The following is an 18,668-nucleotide window of genomic DNA, read 5'->3' on the forward strand; positions in this document are numbered from 1 at the left end:
TTCCCCAGTGGTGACAGCCAAAAATGTCTCTGGACTTCCAAATGCCCCCTTGAGGTCAAAGTCGCTCCGTGTTGAGAATCACTGGTTTATGTGAAAGTACATAAGTCATACACACATATTTGTAAAGCATATGATACCTTGTGTGAACCGTTGTAGTATATTACAATAGTAGTAGCATTTCATGGTGTGCCAGATACTGACTTGAGTGTTTTACATACTTTATCTCATGCACTGGTAACTTTATGAGACAGGTACTATGATTGTCCCTGTTATATACAGGAGGAACCTGAGGCTATGAGGGAGTAACTTGCTCAGTATCTCACGGTTAAGTGACAGAGGTAGAATTTGAATCCAGGGAATTCGATCCCATAGCCAACATTCTTAATCTCTTTACTAAATAAATTGTCTCATTAGTGTATGACAACACACAGTGTGTGTGCATATTTATGAAAGCATAATTTAGGGAGAAAATCTATGTTATCATACTAATCTCGTTATTCTCAGGGAGAAGACATTCTTTAGGGTAAATGCTAATTCTAGAGAACTAGAATTGTTGGCCAGAGAAGGGAAAGTTGGGAATGTTACAGTTCTTTTTGGCTGCCAACCACTAACCCTGTCCCTAGCTTTTCTCTATTTTATGCTACTTCCAGGTCATTCATCCTTTCAACCCATATTTATGAGCACCTGATATGTGTCTAGAAACTGGGCCCTAAGGGAAAGTTGTATACAATGATAGATAAGATAGTCCTTTCCTTAAGGAGCTTATAATTGTAGGAGTAGAGAGACATGAAAATAGTTACTCTGTAGTGGGATAAGTACTTTACTGAAGGCATGGAGAAGGGGCAGTGGGAGTGAACAAAAAGTCCTACAGTCTGCCTGGAAAAATAAAAGCCTCTACAGAGGTGGTAAAGCTGAGGCTATGATGTCAAAATGAAGGGAAATTCACCAGGCAATTAAAGAAGAGAAAGGTGTTCCAGTCAACGAGCACAGCAGGTACCAAAGAGTGTAGGTATGAAAAGTGACAGCATTTTCCCACTTTGAAGAGAGTGTTGGGAAGTGGCTAGAACAGAACAGTCATCTATAGTTGAAGGAGTAAGCAGGCTGCCTGTGGGAGCATTGCCCACATATCCATTAACAGGAGTATGAGGAGGTTGGTGTCCTCAATAAGGATTAAAGTTCACCCTCCAGGCCCCAAAGGCACTTTTTATCTCTGTTAAGCCCTCACACTGTGTTGATGCTTTTATGAGCCTATAAATAAGTTTCTTTTCCTATCATAAACTTTCGCCTTGGCATAGAAACATAAGTAAAACAAAGTGCAAATCAGCTTTGAAATTTTTAGTTTCAAAATTTACTCCTAAATTTAGCACATTTCCTCCCTCAGCATCCTCAGGGGATTGGTTCCAGGACACCCTGGGCACTAAAATCTGAGGATGCTTAAGTCCCTTATGTAAAGTGGCACAGTAATTTGCATATAACCCACACACATCCTCCTGTATACTTTAAATCATCAGTTCACATATGTTTTGTGTATACCTTATACACATAGCCTCAAGGTAATTTTGTATAATATTTTTAAATAGTTTTGTGCATAAAACAAAGTTTGTATTAAGTACTCATGTGTGGAATTTTTTTACTTGTGGTGTCATATCAACACTCAAAAAGTTTCAGATTTTGAATTTCAGATTTTCAGATTAGGGATGCTCAAGCTGTATAGTTTTTTGAGCCCTTTTGGCAGTACTGAAGTGAATCCCATGAACTCATAGGTTGTCTTGCCAGCCTGTTTTAATCTCACCTGATTTTTATAATAGTTCGTTTTTTAACTATAGAATTGACATAAAAAGTAGGCCAGGTGCTCATGCCTGTAATCCTAACACTTTGGAAGGCCAAGGTAGGAGGATCTCTTGAGCCCAGGAGTTTGAGGTTGCGGTGAGTTATGATGATGTCACTACCCTCTAGCTTAGACAACAGAGCTGAAAGAAAGTACAGTGATCTCTCATATACCTTTCATCTAGATTGACTTTTAACATTTGGCCATATTTGGTTTATCTCTATACATGTGTATGTGTGTGTGTGTGTGTGTGTATATATATATATATAAGTATATATATACATATATATATTTGTGTGTTGTATGTGTATATTATTTTTAAAATCTGATCCTTTTGAAAATAAGTTTAGAAAAGAGACAGTGGGGAACAGTTATTAGGCTATCACAGTGATCAGTAAGACATAATGGTGTTTTGATGTTGTGATGGTAGTCTCTTAAGTGCTAGGAGGAGATGAGTACAGGACTTCTTGGGAGTATACAGACTCCTACTCTGTCACTTCTGGTAGCCAGAAGAGGTTTCATGAAGACAGTGACAGGTAAACTACAACCCAAAAGACCCTTTAAAATTAACTGGGTAACAGGTGCAAGACAGCATTCCAGGCCAAGGGAACAGAATATGCAAAGGCTTGGTAGCATGGGGAGAACCTCATGTGTTTGAGGAAATTGCATGTAGATTTGCATGTGCAGATCATTCAGGTTGAGGTGAAACAACGGGGACTTCCTGCAGAAAGAGGGAAGCAGATCTTAGAGGGCCTTTTAAGCTAGGTTAGGGAACTGAGAGTTTATCTTTAGGGCAGTGAGAACTGTTGAAGGATGATGGAGCCCTTTACTCAGTAGTCAGGGAGGGCACAGCCACAGTGAGGTCACTTGTGGATGTGGTTTGAGGTGTCTGTGGGTGATCAGTTGGAGATGTCTGGGTGGCACCCCTGAGCTGCAGGGCAGAGGCCTGAATTGGAGGCAGTGACGGTGAGCTGTTTCCTCTGCCTTCTCGCACAGCCCAGCCTCAACATGTGCATAAGGAGGCTTTTACAGTCCCTCTCTCTCCAGTGGGCTTGGAGGGCAGCCTTTCTGAAACACTTCCAGTCCAGGCACCAGGGAACCCACCGGTGGACACATTTTGGAGGCAGCACCTATAGAGCTGTGATTTTTGACATGGGTGGAGTTCTCATTCCTTCTCCAGGGAGAGTGGCTGCAGGTGAGCTCTTCATTCTGTTCTGTTGCACTTTGGGGGACTGGGGTGGGGAGGCAGAGTGTATCCCAGTGCAGTCCTCTGGCTCTTGAATCAAATTCCAAGCACCACTAAGTGGCTGAGTGTCTTGGGCAAATTATTCAACTTGTCGGAGTCTTATTTTCCTGCTCATTAAATTAGGACTAATAAAAGTACCTGCCTCCTTGGGATCTGGGGGAGAGTTGAATGAAGCAATCCACGAAGAGCACTTGCCTAGCATGGTGAGTGCTCAGCTCCTGCTATATTCTCAGTGATGAGCTGCCATGATTGTCGTTGTTGTGATTAGAATTTAACTGCCTTTCCCTGGGAACTGTGCTGCTTCTGAAATCTTGAATGCTGAATGCAATTACCCCTTTGATCACATTTCTCTCTTCTGCCTTGCTTCCCTCTAAACCTGCTTCTGGACCTGCAAGGTGAACCCTCCAGTCTCCTTGGCCCTCTCTTTATCAGCCTCTCCCTAGTTTTACTTCTTTTCCCTACTTGGTTCAACCTACATTAGTTAGATTCATTTTGGCTTCAAGTGGTAGCAAACTTTTTTTTTTTGAGACAGAGTCTTACTCTGTTGCCTGGGCTAGAGTGCTGTGGGGTCAGCCTAGCTCACAGCAACCTCAAACTCCTGGGCTCAAGGGATCCTCCTGCCTCAGCCTCCCGGGTAGCTGAGACTACAGGCATGCGCCACTGTGCCCAGCTAATATTTTCTATTTTTAGTTGTTTGGCTAATTTCTTTCTATTTATAGTAGAGATGGGGTCTCGCTCTTGCTCAGGCTGGTCTCGAACTCCTGAGCTCAAGCAATCCTCCCATCTCGGCCTCCCAAAGTGCTAGGATTATAGGCGTGAGCCACTGCACCTGGCCAAGTGGTAGCAAACTTAACAAATGACTTCTCATCATTTCCTCTTTCACCTCGTGGTCTGTCATGGCTGCCCTACCTCCTGCTATCATGTTCTCATTCCAGCCAGCAGGAAGGAGAAAGAGACAATCTGCTGTCCCTTTGCTTTTGACCTTCAGTGGTGGCTGGCTGGCCAGTTCTCCATCCTAAATCAACCCAAGTGCAGGTTTTCTGCACCCATGCGTCTGGGCTCTCTAACACTGCTGGGAACAATTACCCAGCTGTGTAAACCAGCTGCGTGGGCCAGTTTTTGAGCTCCAACCTCAGCTGGACCCTTGGTGCTATGCCAAAGCCTCCCTGTTCTTCTGCTCGTATTTCTCTCATGGTTACCTCAGGAGCTGTTCCAAACTGTCAGCTCCCCCAGGTTCCTCACCACCCCCTAATATTCATACTCAACAGACAGCTGAATCTCCTCTTTTACAGAGACCATAAAGAGCGCTGGACAGGAAGTTTCTCAACTTTCTCCAGAATCTCTTGAGAACCTCCATTTCCAGTGCCTCTCCCCTGTGTAGATCCCAGTCTTCTCTCACCTGAATGATGGCATCGGCCTCCTCACTCCTCTCCCTGCCTCTAGCTCCAGAATTACCTTTCTAGAACATAGATCTTGTTCCTTCCCTCCCCTGCTTCAAAGCCTTGAATGCCTGCATGTAGTCCCTTAAGCTTAAGTCTGGAAGCTTTCACCAGGTATTCAGGGCCTCTCGCAGGTCTAGCTTTCCTGTCCCTGTGTCATACCATTTTCACTGTGTGACCTCGCCCAGCCAGGACCTGATACTTAACGGCAGTGTGCACTCTGTCATGCAAATTAGTATCACTCTTCTTTTGGAGGTCTAAGGTTGAGATTTTGCATTTCATGAATTCCTGACTTCCTAATAGCATCCACCCTGGCACCATGATGATGCCGTAGGAACTGATATGGTAAATCCCCTGAGTCCCCCAAACCCCAGCCATTTGTCAATGTATTATATTTTACTTTTGCACATTTTACTTTCTATAGAATGGGAGGTACAGAATCATATCCCTTCTGGAACCATAGTGAAGGCCTTGGTGGAAGGTGGTGAAAATGGGCCTTGGATGAGATTTATGAGAGGAGAGATAAAAGTACAAGATTTCTTACAAGAGTTTGGGAGACTTTGCTCTAAAATGGTGAGTGATAAACATATCTGCATTTCCATATAATTCTTTTTGCGTTGAGTAGTGGTTGCAACATTCATCTATAAGTTGGTTAAACTGAAAATACAGCAAAATGTAGGCCTGACGCCATGGCTCATGCCTGTAATCCCAGCACTTTGGGAGGCTGAAATGGGAGGATTGCTTGAGGCCAGGAGTTCGAGACCAGCCTAAGCAAGAGTGAGACCCCATCTGTACAAAAAATAGAAAAATGAGTTTGGTGTGGTGGTACGCACCTGTAGTCCCAGCTACTTGGGAGGCTGAGGCAGGAAGATCACTTCAGCCCAGGAGTTCAGGCTTGCAGTGAGCTATGATCATGCCATTGTAATCCAGCCTGGGTGACAGAGCAATACTCTGTCTCAAAAAAAAAGGCGAAACCTAATGTTTCAGTTCATTTTGCACTGCTATAAAGAAATGCCTGAGGCTGGATAATTTATAAAGAAAAGTGGTTTGTTTGTCTCACAATTCTGCAGATTGTTTAAGAAGCATCGCACCAGCATCTACTACTTGTGCTAAAAGCTTTAGGGAGCTTCCCATCAAGGTGGAAGGTGAAGAAGAAGCAGGCGTGTCACGTGGCAATAGAAGGAGCAAGGAGGGTGGGAGTGGTGCCAGGCTCCTTCAGACAACCAGCTCATACAGACAGAACTTACCCATTGTGGAGGGGAGGGCACCACGCCATGTATGAGGGATCCACCCCACGACCCAGACACCTCCCACCAGGTCCCACGTTCAACACTGGGGATCACATTTCAACATGAAATTTGGAGGAGCCAACATCCAAACCATATCGTCTAATAACCCATTATATGTTTTTAAGCTATTTCTTCTACCCCAAGGTACTCAACTTTAAATTCACATAGGAATAAGTAGAAATGTTCTTTAGTAAGCCCCTCCAGCAGATTTTTTTAATGTTTACATGTTTATTATAAAGGATATTATGAAGGATATAGATGCACAGCTACCTGACAGATGCACAGGGGCAAGGGGTGCAGAGCTTCCATGCCCTTCCTGGGCCTGCCACCCTCCAGCACCTCCCTGTGTTCAGCAGCCCAGAAATTCCCCCCACACCACAGACAGTGAAATAGGACCTGTATGCATAAAGGCTTTGATCAAAAATATTATTTAAAGCAATAATATTAACATTTTCTCTGTATTGTGTATTGCTCTAAGCTCGTCATATTAACTCATGTAATCTTCACAATAGCTCTACTAAAATATAATTTAGAAATATAATAATAAAAAAAGTTCTGTAGGTGGATGGTGATGATAGTTGAATAACAGTGTGACTGTACTTAATACCACTGCATTGTACACTTCAAAATAGTTCAAATGAGTCAGGTGCAGTGGCCCACACCTATAATCCTGGCACTTGGAAGGCTGAGGTGGGAAGTTACTTGAGGCCAGAAGTTCGAGACCTGCCTGGGCAACATATCAAGACTCCATCTAAAATAAATTTTTTTTAATTACCTGAGAATGGTGGTGAGCCTCTGTAATCCTACTCAGGAGGCTGAGGCAGGAGGATCACGTGAGCCCAGGAGTTTGAGACTGCAGTGAGTTATGATCTGCAGTCCAACCTGGATGACAGCATTTTCTCTATATTGTTTCAAAAAATTTAAAAATAGTTAAAATGGTAAATTTTATGTTTCATATATTTTCTGTAATTAAAAAATATGTATAGGCCAGGTGCGGTGGCTCACACCTTAATCTTAGTACTCTGAGAGGCCAAGGCAGGCGGATTATTTGAGCTCAAGAGTTGGAGACCAACCTGAGCAAGAATGAAACCCCGTCTCTACTAAAAATAGAAAGAAATTAGCTGGACAACTAAAAGTACATAGAAAAAATTAGCCAGGCATGGTGGCGCATGCCTGTAGTCCCAGCTATTCAGGAAGCTGAGGCAGTAGGATTGCTTGAGTCCAGGAGTTTGAGGTTGCTGTGAGCCAGGCTGACGCCATGGCACTCTAGCCTGGGCAACAGAGTGAGACTCTGCCTCAAAAAAAAAAAAAAAAAAAAATATATATATATATATATATATGTATATATAAAAAATAATAAACCTTGAAAATGTTATGCTAAGTGAAAGAAGCAGCCAGTCAAAAAAGACCACATATCATATGGTTCCATTTATATGAAATGTCCAGAATAGGCAAATCTATAGAGGCAGAAAGTGGATTAGTGGTTTTCCAGGCCTGGGGCTGTAAGGGGAAATGAGGACTGACTGCTAATGGATATGGATTTCCCCTTAGGGTAATGAAAATGTTCTAAAATTGATTGTGGTGATGGTTGCACAACTTTATGAATATATTAAAAACCATTGAATTGTATATTTTAGGTGAATTGTACAGTATGTGAATTATATTTCAATAAGGCTGTTATAAAATATCCATGTATATATATGTATATGTAAAATAGCAGACTGCAGATTTTGAAACTTGATAATAATAAGAGTTTTAAAAAACTCACAGATTGAATTTAAAAACAAAAATTGATCAGAAACTAAAGTTCATAATGGTGGTGCTGAGGCAATACAAAATCATTAAGTGCCTTCTGGATCATTAAAAATTAAATTACATCTGCTTAATACACTTTTAGAGTTTAATGTATCCTTTTATGACGTTCTGATATTTTTTCAATTAGCAATCCATGAGTGGAATAAAGAAGTCATTTAATTGCATTATTGATATAAATAGCTCCATTCTCTCATCATTGTAACTCTAATTCTAAGTTACTTTTAAAAAACCTTAGATGAAGAGTTCAGCCCAGGAGTCTGGACACTTCAGAGAGCAGCAGGAAGCCAGGAATAAGTATTTTCTGTTGGTCAGGACTGGTTCCCACTCTTAATGATTCTGGTTCTCCTCTGCCCTCCCCATTCTTAGTCAAACACCTCTGTGCCTGTGGACTCATTTTTCTCTCTGCTGACCAGTGAGCAAGTGGCAAAGCAGTTCCCAGTGATGACTGAGGCCATTGCTCAAATTCGGGCAAAAGGCCTTCGGACTGCAGTCTTGAGCAATAATTTTTACTTTCCCGATGGGAGAAGCTTTTTGCCCCTGGACCGGAAACAGTTTGATGTGGTAAGCTCACAGTGATTCAAACAATCAAAACAGGATCTGTGCCTTTGCTTCAGGATGCAACATTAAATGATGCCTTTTAGCAGGTCTCGAGCGAATGATTTTTTATTCAGTTAGATTTAAATGCAGTGGGTTGAAAACAGGGTTTTTAGAATATCACTGTGCTCTTAGCAAGGTCAACATTTGTGGGATTTGATAATTGCTTGTAACCTCAGCTTTAGAGACTCCCTTACATTCTGAATTTGAGCCTTCATCTTCATATAACAAGAGCATCTCCATCAGCCTGCACATCTTAGTGGGCCTTTTGACCTTTGCTCTTCTCAAACCAACTATGTTGCCCTCGATGCTGTGACGTTAATTCTTAGACCTGTGCTCTCCAGTAAAACTTGACTGCCTCCCTGGCCTGATTTACTCCCCTGCTGAATTTATATGATATGCTGTATGTGTATATGCTAGCCTCTAATGCTTATGATACAGTTTTGATGTGCTTGGCTGTATCTGGGTACATTTTATTTTATTTATTTATTTGAGACAGAGTCTCACTCTGTTGCCTGGGCTATAGTGCCATGGCATCAGCCTAACTCACAGCAACCTCAAACTCCTGGGCTCAGGCAATCCTCCTACCTCAGCCTCCCAAGTAGCTGGGACTACAGGCATGCGCCACCATGCCCGGCAATTTTTTTCTATATATGTTAGTTGGCCAATTAATTTCTTTCTATTTTCAGTAGAGACGCGGTCTCACTCTTGCTCAGGCTGAGCTCGAACTCCTGAGCTCAGATGATCTGCCCACCTCAGCCTCCCAGAGTGCTAGGATTATAGGTGTGAGCCACCAGGCCCGGCCGGTACTTTTTAAATGTTTAGGCCAGGCGCGGTGGCTCACGCCTGTAATCCTAGCACTCTGGGAGTCCGAGGCTGGCAGATTGCTCAAGGTCAGGAGTTCAAAAGCAGCCTGAGCAAGAGCGAAACCCGTCTCTACTGAAAATAGAAAGAAATTAATTGGCCAACTAATATATATAGAAAAAATTAGCTGGGCATGGTGGTGCATGCCTGTAGTCCCAGCTATTCCAGAGGCTGAGGCAGGAGGATCGCTTGCGCCCAGGAGTTTGAGGTTGCTGTGAGCTAGGCTGATGCCATGGCGTTCACTCTAGCCTGGGCAACAAAGCAAGACTCTGTCTCAAAATAAATAAATAAATAATAAAATAAATGTTTATTTGTGTCTTATAGCCAACAGCAGTGATAATTCTCTTTAGAGACTCCAAAGCCCAGATTGACATAGGCTTCCAGGGCCTTCCAGAGTTGGGATAGATCAGGAAGACCCTTCCCTGTGGCCCACTCCTCCAGGGATAGTCCGGGTCAGTGCAAATGGGAAACATCTGGCTAAATACAGTGAGAGTCACGGTGGCCTCTGGAACACATTAGGGGAAACTTCTCTGATAACTTGAGCATTGCACATTTTATTAATAGAGCTGCTTTCTGTTTCTTTCCATCTTTGGAAGAGGTACTTTGGTTTGACTCCAGAAAGTAGCATGTTTCCTGCTCCTTAATCCTAAATCTACCTGTTGCTATGTGTGTTTGTGCCCTTAATTGGACCAGTGAGATTAATGTATAGGTTTTCAACTCTCCCTGCACATCAACATGACCTAGGAGTTTGTAAAGGTGCCAGGTCCCTTCCCCTGGAAGTTCTCATTGAGTGCGTCGGGGCAGGACTTGGACATGCATATTTATGGAAAACACCATGGGTGATTCTGCCATGCAGTTGGGGTGAGAACCCCTGAGATGCAGTGAGGGACTTTGGATTCCGTCCACAGTTCTCTCCTGTCACACAGCCTCCAGCATGCTCACCTTGAGAGGACGGCTTCCCTTCCATCTTCCCGTGAGAGATCCTTGATAAACTAAAACCATTTTTATTTCATCTGTATTTGGATGAACACTGGCCATATTCCCACAGTTCCTGGTTTGCTGAGAAGGTAATAGTTGAACAGGTTAATGCCATCTGTGCCAAATAGAATAGAAAGAGAAGGCCAGAGATCTATCAAACAAATCTTCAGGATTTTTCACCTCACCCAAATGCAGTTGACCTGGGAAAGGAGCTGTCTGCTTGTCAGAATGTGGCCCCATCACCCTGAATCCCCTCTGTTGTCTCACGCCTTGTCTCAGCTGGCACAACTATGAAGCACAGCAGCTGGAAGCTGCTTCCTTCTAGCATAATGTATCGATTGGTGTCTGGCACGTCCTGCTTCTGTGCTATCCACTATTGACATTTTCTTTAGGGGGAGCTTCTTAGTATTCTTTTAACTCATTCAGGCCCTTAAAAGACAAGGAAAAGTAAGTAGAAATGTCGAATTTATTTATAGGACATTTATTTACCTGAAAGAACATTTTCACCCAACCCAGAATACAAGTGGAGGGAGGGGCCCTCAGGTTTGTCCTTGGCCTTGGAGAACGTGGGTCATACCAAGCAGTGAGTCAGAGATTTAGTTCAATTCTTAGGGAGGCCCAGAGGGTATTGGTTATAGGCCTATATGGCCCCGTTGGGCCCACTTTATAGAAGATTAAGCCCTGGAGACAGTGTAAGAGGACTTTTGGGGGGGAGGGGGTGTCACTGGATCAGAGATAGCCTGACACTGAGATAACTTTTTCAGGATTCTCCTGAACTCTCACCAGACACCCTGGTTCCAGAGCACGTACATGGCTGAAGCAAGGGTGTCAGGGTAGAGGAGCCTCTTAGCATGAAAGGAACATGTCTTTGCCACTGTGGTCTCTTTGGTGTAACCCCTCCTGTGGGATTTCTATCTAAATTGAGTATGGATGGGTTATTTTTTTTAACCTCTGAAATAAACATTAAGGTCATATTTATTTTGTAGCAGTAAACAGTCCCTTCTTTCTGGAAAGATGGTAAAATAGTCTCCACGAAGCTGAAATGTACAGCTTATCTTCTGCTCTGTGTATCCCAATATCCACATTAGCAAAATGCCACCCATTGTGGCTTTGGTGTTTGTATAAGGTCATAGCGTCTGAACCAGTACTTTGGTTTCGTGAGTTTGCCCCCAGGTTGTAACCTAGTATTGTCAAATCACGCAATGTAAGAAGGCAACATCATTTTATATCATAATACTCTTAAGTTACTTATTAAATAAATCTCAACTGTCCTCCTTATGCTCTTCCTTTTAAAAAGTTTACCAGCATGTATGTGGGAGTGCCACCTTTAGGGATATTCATCTGTCATTCCTGTCCCTCCCTCAGGTCGTGGAGTCCTGCCTGGAAGGTATCTGTAAGCCAGACCCTAGGATCTACCAGCTGTGCTTAGAGCGCTTGGGCCTGCAGCCCTCTGAGTCCATCTTTCTTGATGATCTTGGACCAAATCTAAAAGCAGCTGCCAGCCTTGGTATTCACACCATTAAGGTAATAGTCACTATATTTTGAACCCCTACTATATACCAGGCACTGCATTTCTATGCAATCTTTTTACATTTGAGGTTGTAGCTTTCCTTAGTGGTTTTCCCTCATGTTTCCATATTTATCTTATTTCTTTTATTATTAATGTGGACATCTATTTGACTGGCTGCTTGTATTTTCAATGGGAAGCAAGACAAACACATACTAAGAAGGCATTTTGAGAAAAGTGAGGAGATGAATGACAGGCTTAAGACACACAAGGAGATGAATGACAGGCTTAATACACCTGGGGTGGCATTCAGACTGTCCTAGTGATCTAGCGATGCCATTCTAGGTGAGGAGCACCTGGGCCACCCTGGCCATGAAGGCTGTGAAGTACAAGAAGCCATGTGAGAGGTCTCTGCCAGCCTTCTTCAACATTTGAGTTTTCATTATTAAGCTAATTGGCCTGTAGGGACAGAGCAAATGCTGCAGCACAATCTTCCTTCTGCCTTCTTGACTCAAAAGAGTATGTTTCTTAAGACAGGATCGCGCTATGTTGCCCAGGCTGGCCTTAAACTTCTGAGCTCAAGTGATCCTCCTGCCCCGGCCTCCACTAGCTGGGACTGTAGGCAGGAGGTATCACACCCCGCTGTGTTGTGAACTCTTGACCCATGCTTTTCCCTGCAGATAGAAAGTTCAATGTGGGGCCAGCAAGGTGGCTCACGCCTATAATCCTAGCACTCTGGGAGGCCAAGGCAGGAGGATTGCTCAAGGTCAGGAGTTTGAAACCAGCCTGAGCAAGAGTGAGACCCTGTCTCTACTAAAAATAGAAACAAATTAATTGGACAACTAAAAATATATAGAAAAAATTAGCCAGGCATGGTAGTGCATGCCTGTAGTCCCAGCTACTTGGGAGGCTGAGGCAGGAGGATCGCTTGAGCCCAGGAGTTTGAGGTTGCTGTGAGCTAGGCTGACGCCACGGCACTCACTCTAGCCTGGGCAACAAAGTGAGACTCCATCTCAAAAAAAAAAAAAAAAAATGTTCAGTGGGGTTGGGAGTTATTAGTAAATGGGAAGAGGAAACTCATCCTGCTGCTTCCTTATTAGCTGAATATCTTGGCTCCAAATGCCTTCCTCAGAGAAGTGACTTCTTCAATAACTTCCTCTAAAGACCTACCCTTGCAGAGAGCAGACAGGAAGAGAGGTCAGGATCAGCTGATGGTTCAATATTATCTCCAAAACCAGGTTCATGACCCGGAGACTGCAGTAAAGGAATTAGAAGCTCTTTTGGGTTTTACATTGAGAGCGAGTATTCCAAACACATGTCCTGTGAGAAAGACAATGGAAATTCCAAAAAAGTCATTGGAGAAATACCTCAAAGACTTACTGGGGATCCAAACCACAGGTATGTGAAAATTTTGGTATTTTGGTAACTCTCCCCAAGGCTGGGCTTTCAGTCTGGTTCTCACTTTCAAACCTTGATGGAATGTGCTAGAGACAAAGAGGCAGTGCAATGGAGAAAACAGCCGTTGGGCCTGGTGAACCTGAGTGCTGTTTTCAGGGTTTTTTTTGTTTTTTTTTTTTTGAAACAGAGTCTCGCTCTGTTGCCCAGGTTATAGTGCCATGGTATCAGCCTAGCTCACAGCAACCTCAAACTCCTGGGCTTAAACAATCCTACTCCTTCAGCCTCCTGAGTAGCTGGGAGTACAGGCGTGCGCCACCGTGCCCGGCTAATTTTTTCTGTAAATTTTTAGTTGTCCAGCTAATTTCTTTCTGTTTTTAGTAGAGATGGGGTCTTGCTCTTGCTCTTGCTCAGGCTGGTCTGGAACTCCTGAGCTCAATTGATCCTCCCACCTCAGCCTCCCAGAGTGCTAGGATTATAGACTTGAGCCACCGTGCCCGGCCTGTTTTCAGTTTTGCTTGGGAAAAAGCATTAACTTCCTTTTTCATGGATCCCCCAGTGCACTTGCGCCCCTCCACCTGAGAGTGTGCTAGGGCAGCAGACGGCTTTTGAGGAGGAGAGGAACTTAGGGACTGCAGTGTGTGCTCAAGGGCATTTGAGAGTTTCTGGTTTTTAGAGAGGACAGCCTGTTTTGTGAAGGTGACTTGAAAGTTGTGTGATTTTAAATGTGACAAAATGTCACCATCTCTCAGAGAGAAGTTCCCTCTCTCATTCTCCGCATTCCACCTTTAGAAAAATAGGTGCCTTGTGAGCTCTTTTTTTTTTTTTCCCTGAGACAGAGTCTCCCATTGTTGCCCAGGCTAGAGTGAGTGCCATGGTGTCAGCCTAGCTCACAGCAACCTCAATCTCCTGGGCTCAAGCAATCCTGCTGCCTCAGCCTCCCTAGTAGCTGGGACTACAGGCATGCGCCACCATGCCCGGCTAATTTTTCTATATATGTTAGTTGGCCAATTAATTTCTTTCTATTTTTAGTAGAGATGGGGTCTTGCTCAGGCTGGTTTCGAACTCCTGACCTCGAGCAATCCGCCCGCCTGGGCCTCCCAGAGTGCCAGGATTACAGGCTTGAGCCACCGCGCCCGGCCTGAGCTTTTAAAGAGATTTATAGCAGATGATTAAGTTTTATCTTACCCACTTGGTCCTTGAAAAAGGCTTTTATTGATGGAGTTTCACCTTACAATGTTTTCTGGTCATTGGATTCTTTGGTAGTGTCTCTGCAAAGCTGAGGGGCCCCTTCTGACCAGGCTGACAGACTCAGGCAGTCCCTTTGCTCTCCTGCTCTTCCGACCGAGTGAAATGAATCTACATCCAGAGTTTAGTCTGATGAAGCTGAGGGTCAATGGAGTTCACCTCACCAAGGAGCCTGCAAGAGAGCCACAGAATCCGGCCTGGTGGAGTGGGAAATGGCTCCCACGGAAGCAGCTTTGGCTTGAGCCAGAGGCCTCTGCATAGCTCCTTTTGGCTGTCACGTCAGTGTCAGGCTGAGGGACATACAAGGGCACTTTTCATCTTCAGGCTTAAAGCATTCCATTTGGCAAGATGGGTTGCCATGACTGTGCTTGTGGTTGATAAACAGAATAAAAATGGTTTTGGTCATGGAGCAGGAGCTGGCAAGAAGGGTAAAATCGGACACCCGCACAAAGTGAGAAAATTACCATGGTGTAAAGCCAGTAGCCTTTGCCAAACTGTAATGGCATGTGATTCTGGACCCGAGCTGGCAGGTGCGGCTGGGACTCTATCACTCCTGGTACCCAGGGAGGAGGTACCTTCCTTGCTCTGCATACCAGATAAGGATATTTTTCATCCCTAGTGCAGGACTCATTAGAAAGAAAGAATGTCCAGATCTGTCCTCTGGATCAGGTTTGAGTTTTTGATGTTTGCAAATTTGCAGGCCCGTTGGAACTCCTACAGTTTGATCACGGGCAGTCAAATCCAACTTACTATGTCAGACTGGCCAATCACCAGCTGGTTCTGAGGAAGAAACCTCCAGGGACGCTCCTTCCATCTGCCCACGCAGTGGAGAGGGAGTTCAGGTAAGTTCTCACGGCGAAGGGCACTTGCCCACCTGGCCTCCATGTTGCACACACTCAGCCCTTAGCTGAAAAGTCAGCATTCCATAAAAGTGCCCTGACACGTTTAAAACTGCAATTGGAATCTCTCGGTTATTTCAAATGAAAACACACAACCTGATTTCTTTCTTTTATTTCTTTTTTTGAGACAGAGTCTTGCTTTGTCGCCCAGGCTAGAGTGAGTGCTGTGGCATCAGCCTAGCTCACAGCAACCTCAAACACCTGGGCTCAAGTGATCCTCTGCCTCAGCCTCCCGAGTAGCTGGGACTACAGGCATGCGCCACCATGCTCAGCTAATTTTTTCTATATATATTAGTTTGCCAATTAATTTCTTTCTATTTATGGTAGAGACAGGGTCTCACTCTTGCTCAGGCTGGTTTTGAACTCCTGACCTCGAACAATCCACCCACCCTGGCCTCCCAGAGTGCTAGGATTACAGGCGTGAGCCACCGCGCCTGGCCACAACCTAATTTCATTCAGAAGTTTGGCTTCTCTTTTCTATTCCTAAACCTACAGGAGACTAGATTTTTTTTGGCACTTCTAGATGAAAAAAGGCATTATTGAGATGCTCTTTTTTTTTTTTTTTTTAATTATTTTTTTTATTTTGGTATATTATGGGGGTACAGATTTTAAGGTTTCAATAAATGCCCATTTCCCCCCCTCCCCACAAAAGTCTGAGTCTCCATCATGACCATCCCCCAGATGGTGCACATCTCATGAGATGCTCTTTAGTCTTAAAAACTTTCTAGTAAAGATTAAAATCTTTAGGATCTTTAGTCTTAAAATCAATATATTAGTGGGGCTACATGTGGCCATGAGTGGATAATCATTGAAGCTGGATGATAGGTAATGAGGTTAACTATACACATCTCTCTACCTTTATATGTGTTTGAAATTTTCTATACTAAAATATTTAAAATAATAAATGTATTATAACCCATCCCAAGTAAGATAGTTTGTTTTGCAAATAGGAAAATTTAAACATAGAACATAGGAAAAAACTTCACTCCAAATCCCTTGGCAGGTGGGCCACAAAGCCACAAAAGAGCTCTGGAGTGGGGCTCACTATCCTGGGAGATTTGCCCTGCTTTCTTCTTATTTCAGCTTCTTACGCTCTGCAAAAGGAGAGTTGCAGAGAGTAATAAGGAAAATGGGATTTCACCTCCCAGCCCCTCCTCGTTCTTGTTGTTTACTGTCTCTCCTCTTGACCCTTTGGTTCTTACACTCTGCCTTATCCAGGTGTCCTAGGGACTTCTGACTGATAATTATGAAGCCTTAGGGATTGCTCACAGGAGAAAACCTACAGCTATTTCTGGGCACTTACTATGTGCCCATGTAAGAGCAGATGTGTATTTGTGGAAAGAGAGACCCTAAAACTGTAAAACCACCACTCTGTTTTCTATACATCATGCTTGGGATTTCTTTCTACCCATTCCCAGAAGTACCAAGGAATTCTGGAGTGCTAGAATGATATTCAAAAAATCCAGGAATGCACATCTCTACAAAAAATTAAAAAATTAGCCAGGTGTTGTGGCATACACCTGTTGTCCCAGCTACTCAGGAGGCTGAGGTCGGAGGATCACTTGATCGCAGGAGTTTGAGGCTGTCATGAGCTATGACCACTGTACTCCATTCTGGGTGACAGCAAGACCCTGTCTCTTAAAAAAAAAAAAAAAAGATTTCTTCCTTGAATGTTTCATAGAATTCACCACTAAAATCATCTGTGCCAGGAATTTTCTTTAGGAGAAGGTTTTTTATTATGAATTAAGTTTAATAAATACAGGGTTACTCAGATATTTTATTTCATCTTATTTTAGTTTTGATAAGTTGGAATTGCTAAGGAATTTTTCCATTTCACCTAAGCTGTCGAATTTATTATTCATCATTATTATTCATCATATTACCTTATTATCCTTTTTTTTTTTTTAAGATAGGTTCTCGTTCTGTTGTCCATGTTACAGAGCAGTGGGCTCAGGTGATCTTCCAGCTTCAGCCTAGCCTGCCTTTTAAAGTATATAGAGTGCCGGGCGCGGTGGCTCACGCCTGTAATCCTAGCTCTCTGGGAGGCCGAGGGGGGTGGATTGCTCGAGGTCAGGAGTTGAAAACCAACCTGAGCAAGAGCGAGACCCTGTGTCTACTATAAATAGAAAGAAATTAATTGGCCAACTAATATATATAGAGAAAAATCAGCCGGGCATGGTGGCACATGCCTGTAGTCCCAGCTACTCGGGAGGCTGAGGCAGGAGGATCGCTTGAGCCCAGGAGTTTGAGGTTGCTGTGAGCTAGGCTGACGCCACGGCACTCACTCTAGCCTGGGCATCAAAGCAAGACTCTGTCTCAAAAAAAATAAATAAATAAAGTATATAGGATCTGCATTAATATCCCCTCTTTATCATTCCTGGTATTGATTGTTAATTTGTTCTCTCTCTCTCTCTTTCTCTCTCTCATCATTCTAGCTAGGTATGTATCAATTGTGTTGATCTATTCAAAGAACCAATGTTTGGTTTTGTTAATTGTTTCTGTTTTTACTTTATTCCTACTGTTAATTTTATTCCCTTTCCTCTACTTACTCTGGGTTTATTTTTACCTTCTTAAGATGTAACCTTAAGTCAGTGAATATCTTTCTTCTTTTCTAATACATTTAAAGTTGTAAGTTTCTTTCTAAGCACTTCATAGCTGCATTCTGCAAATTTTATATTTTTGTTATTCTAATTTGAAATATAGAAGTATGTTGTCTAGTTTTCAAATATTTGGTTTTTTTCTAGATACCACACATTGGTTTAGTCATATTCTAGTTTAATTCCACTGAGATCTGAGAAATATTCTGCAAGATTTCAATATTTATTGAAATTTAATGAGACTTATTTTATGGATCAGCACATGATTCATCTTGGTAAACATATTACATATACTTGGAAATAATATGTATTTTGCAATTGCTGAGTGAGTGTTCTAGAAATATCCATGAAGTCAAGTTGGTTGGTAGTGTTGTTCAGATCTATGTCTTTAGATAAAGCTCTTGGTCTAGTTCTATCATTACTGAGAAAGGGGTGTGAAAATCCCAACTATGATTGTGGATTTGTCCACTTTTCTCTTTAATTGGGAATCATTTTTACTTCATGTATTTCTAAGCTATGTTTAAAGCACATATGTATTTATGATTGTAATATCTTCCTGATAATTAACTGTTGTATTGTTTTGAAATGTCTTTGTCTCTTGTAATACTCTGCCTGAAAGCCCACTTTATCTGGTACTGAAGTAGCCACACCGGCTTCTTTATACTTAGCAATTGCACAGTACTTTCCTTTCTAGCCTTTCATTTTCAACCTATCTATATTTTTATATTTAAAGCATAACTCTTATAGACATCATATAGTCAGCTCATATATTGATATGTTTGATTTAGATCTATGACTTCACCATTTGTTTTTTGTTTATCCCATCTGTTTTGTGTTCTTATCTACTTTTGGGTCAATTGAATATTTTTTAGAATTCCATTTCAATTTATGCCTGTACTAATTTTTAAATCAGAAAAGTAATTTCAAGAACATTTCATCAGTTCTGCCAGCAGTTATTCTTATGTTATT

At 42.7% G+C, this 18,668-nt stretch overlaps 1 protein-coding gene across 3 annotated transcripts in view; it reads left to right on the forward strand.

The window, feature by feature from the left end:
• The window catches only part of ACAD10 (acyl-CoA dehydrogenase family member 10), a 47,545-nt gene that overhangs the window by 1,082 nt on the left and 27,795 nt on the right, over positions 1-18,668 (forward strand). The window contains exons 2-7 of one of the 3 annotated variants that reach the window (XM_012778372.3): positions 2,825-3,023; positions 4,938-5,086; positions 7,984-8,178; positions 11,419-11,577; positions 12,799-12,958; positions 14,904-15,045. In XM_012778372.3, the coding sequence (XP_012633826.2) occupies positions 2,837-3,023; positions 4,938-5,086; positions 7,984-8,178; positions 11,419-11,577; positions 12,799-12,958; positions 14,904-15,045 (992 nt within the window). In that variant the 5' untranslated portion in view covers positions 2,825-2,836. The remainder of the gene's footprint in view (positions 1-2,824; positions 3,024-4,937; positions 5,087-7,983; positions 8,179-11,418; positions 11,578-12,798; positions 12,959-14,903; positions 15,046-18,668) is intronic. The other 2 variants (XM_020282927.2, XM_020282928.2) reach the window with 2 other exon arrangements.

Source organism: Microcebus murinus, chromosome 22 (genome assembly GCF_040939455.1).
Source record: "Microcebus murinus isolate Inina chromosome 22, M.murinus_Inina_mat1.0, whole genome shotgun sequence".
Taxonomy (NCBI): domain Eukaryota; kingdom Metazoa; phylum Chordata; class Mammalia; order Primates; family Cheirogaleidae; genus Microcebus; species Microcebus murinus.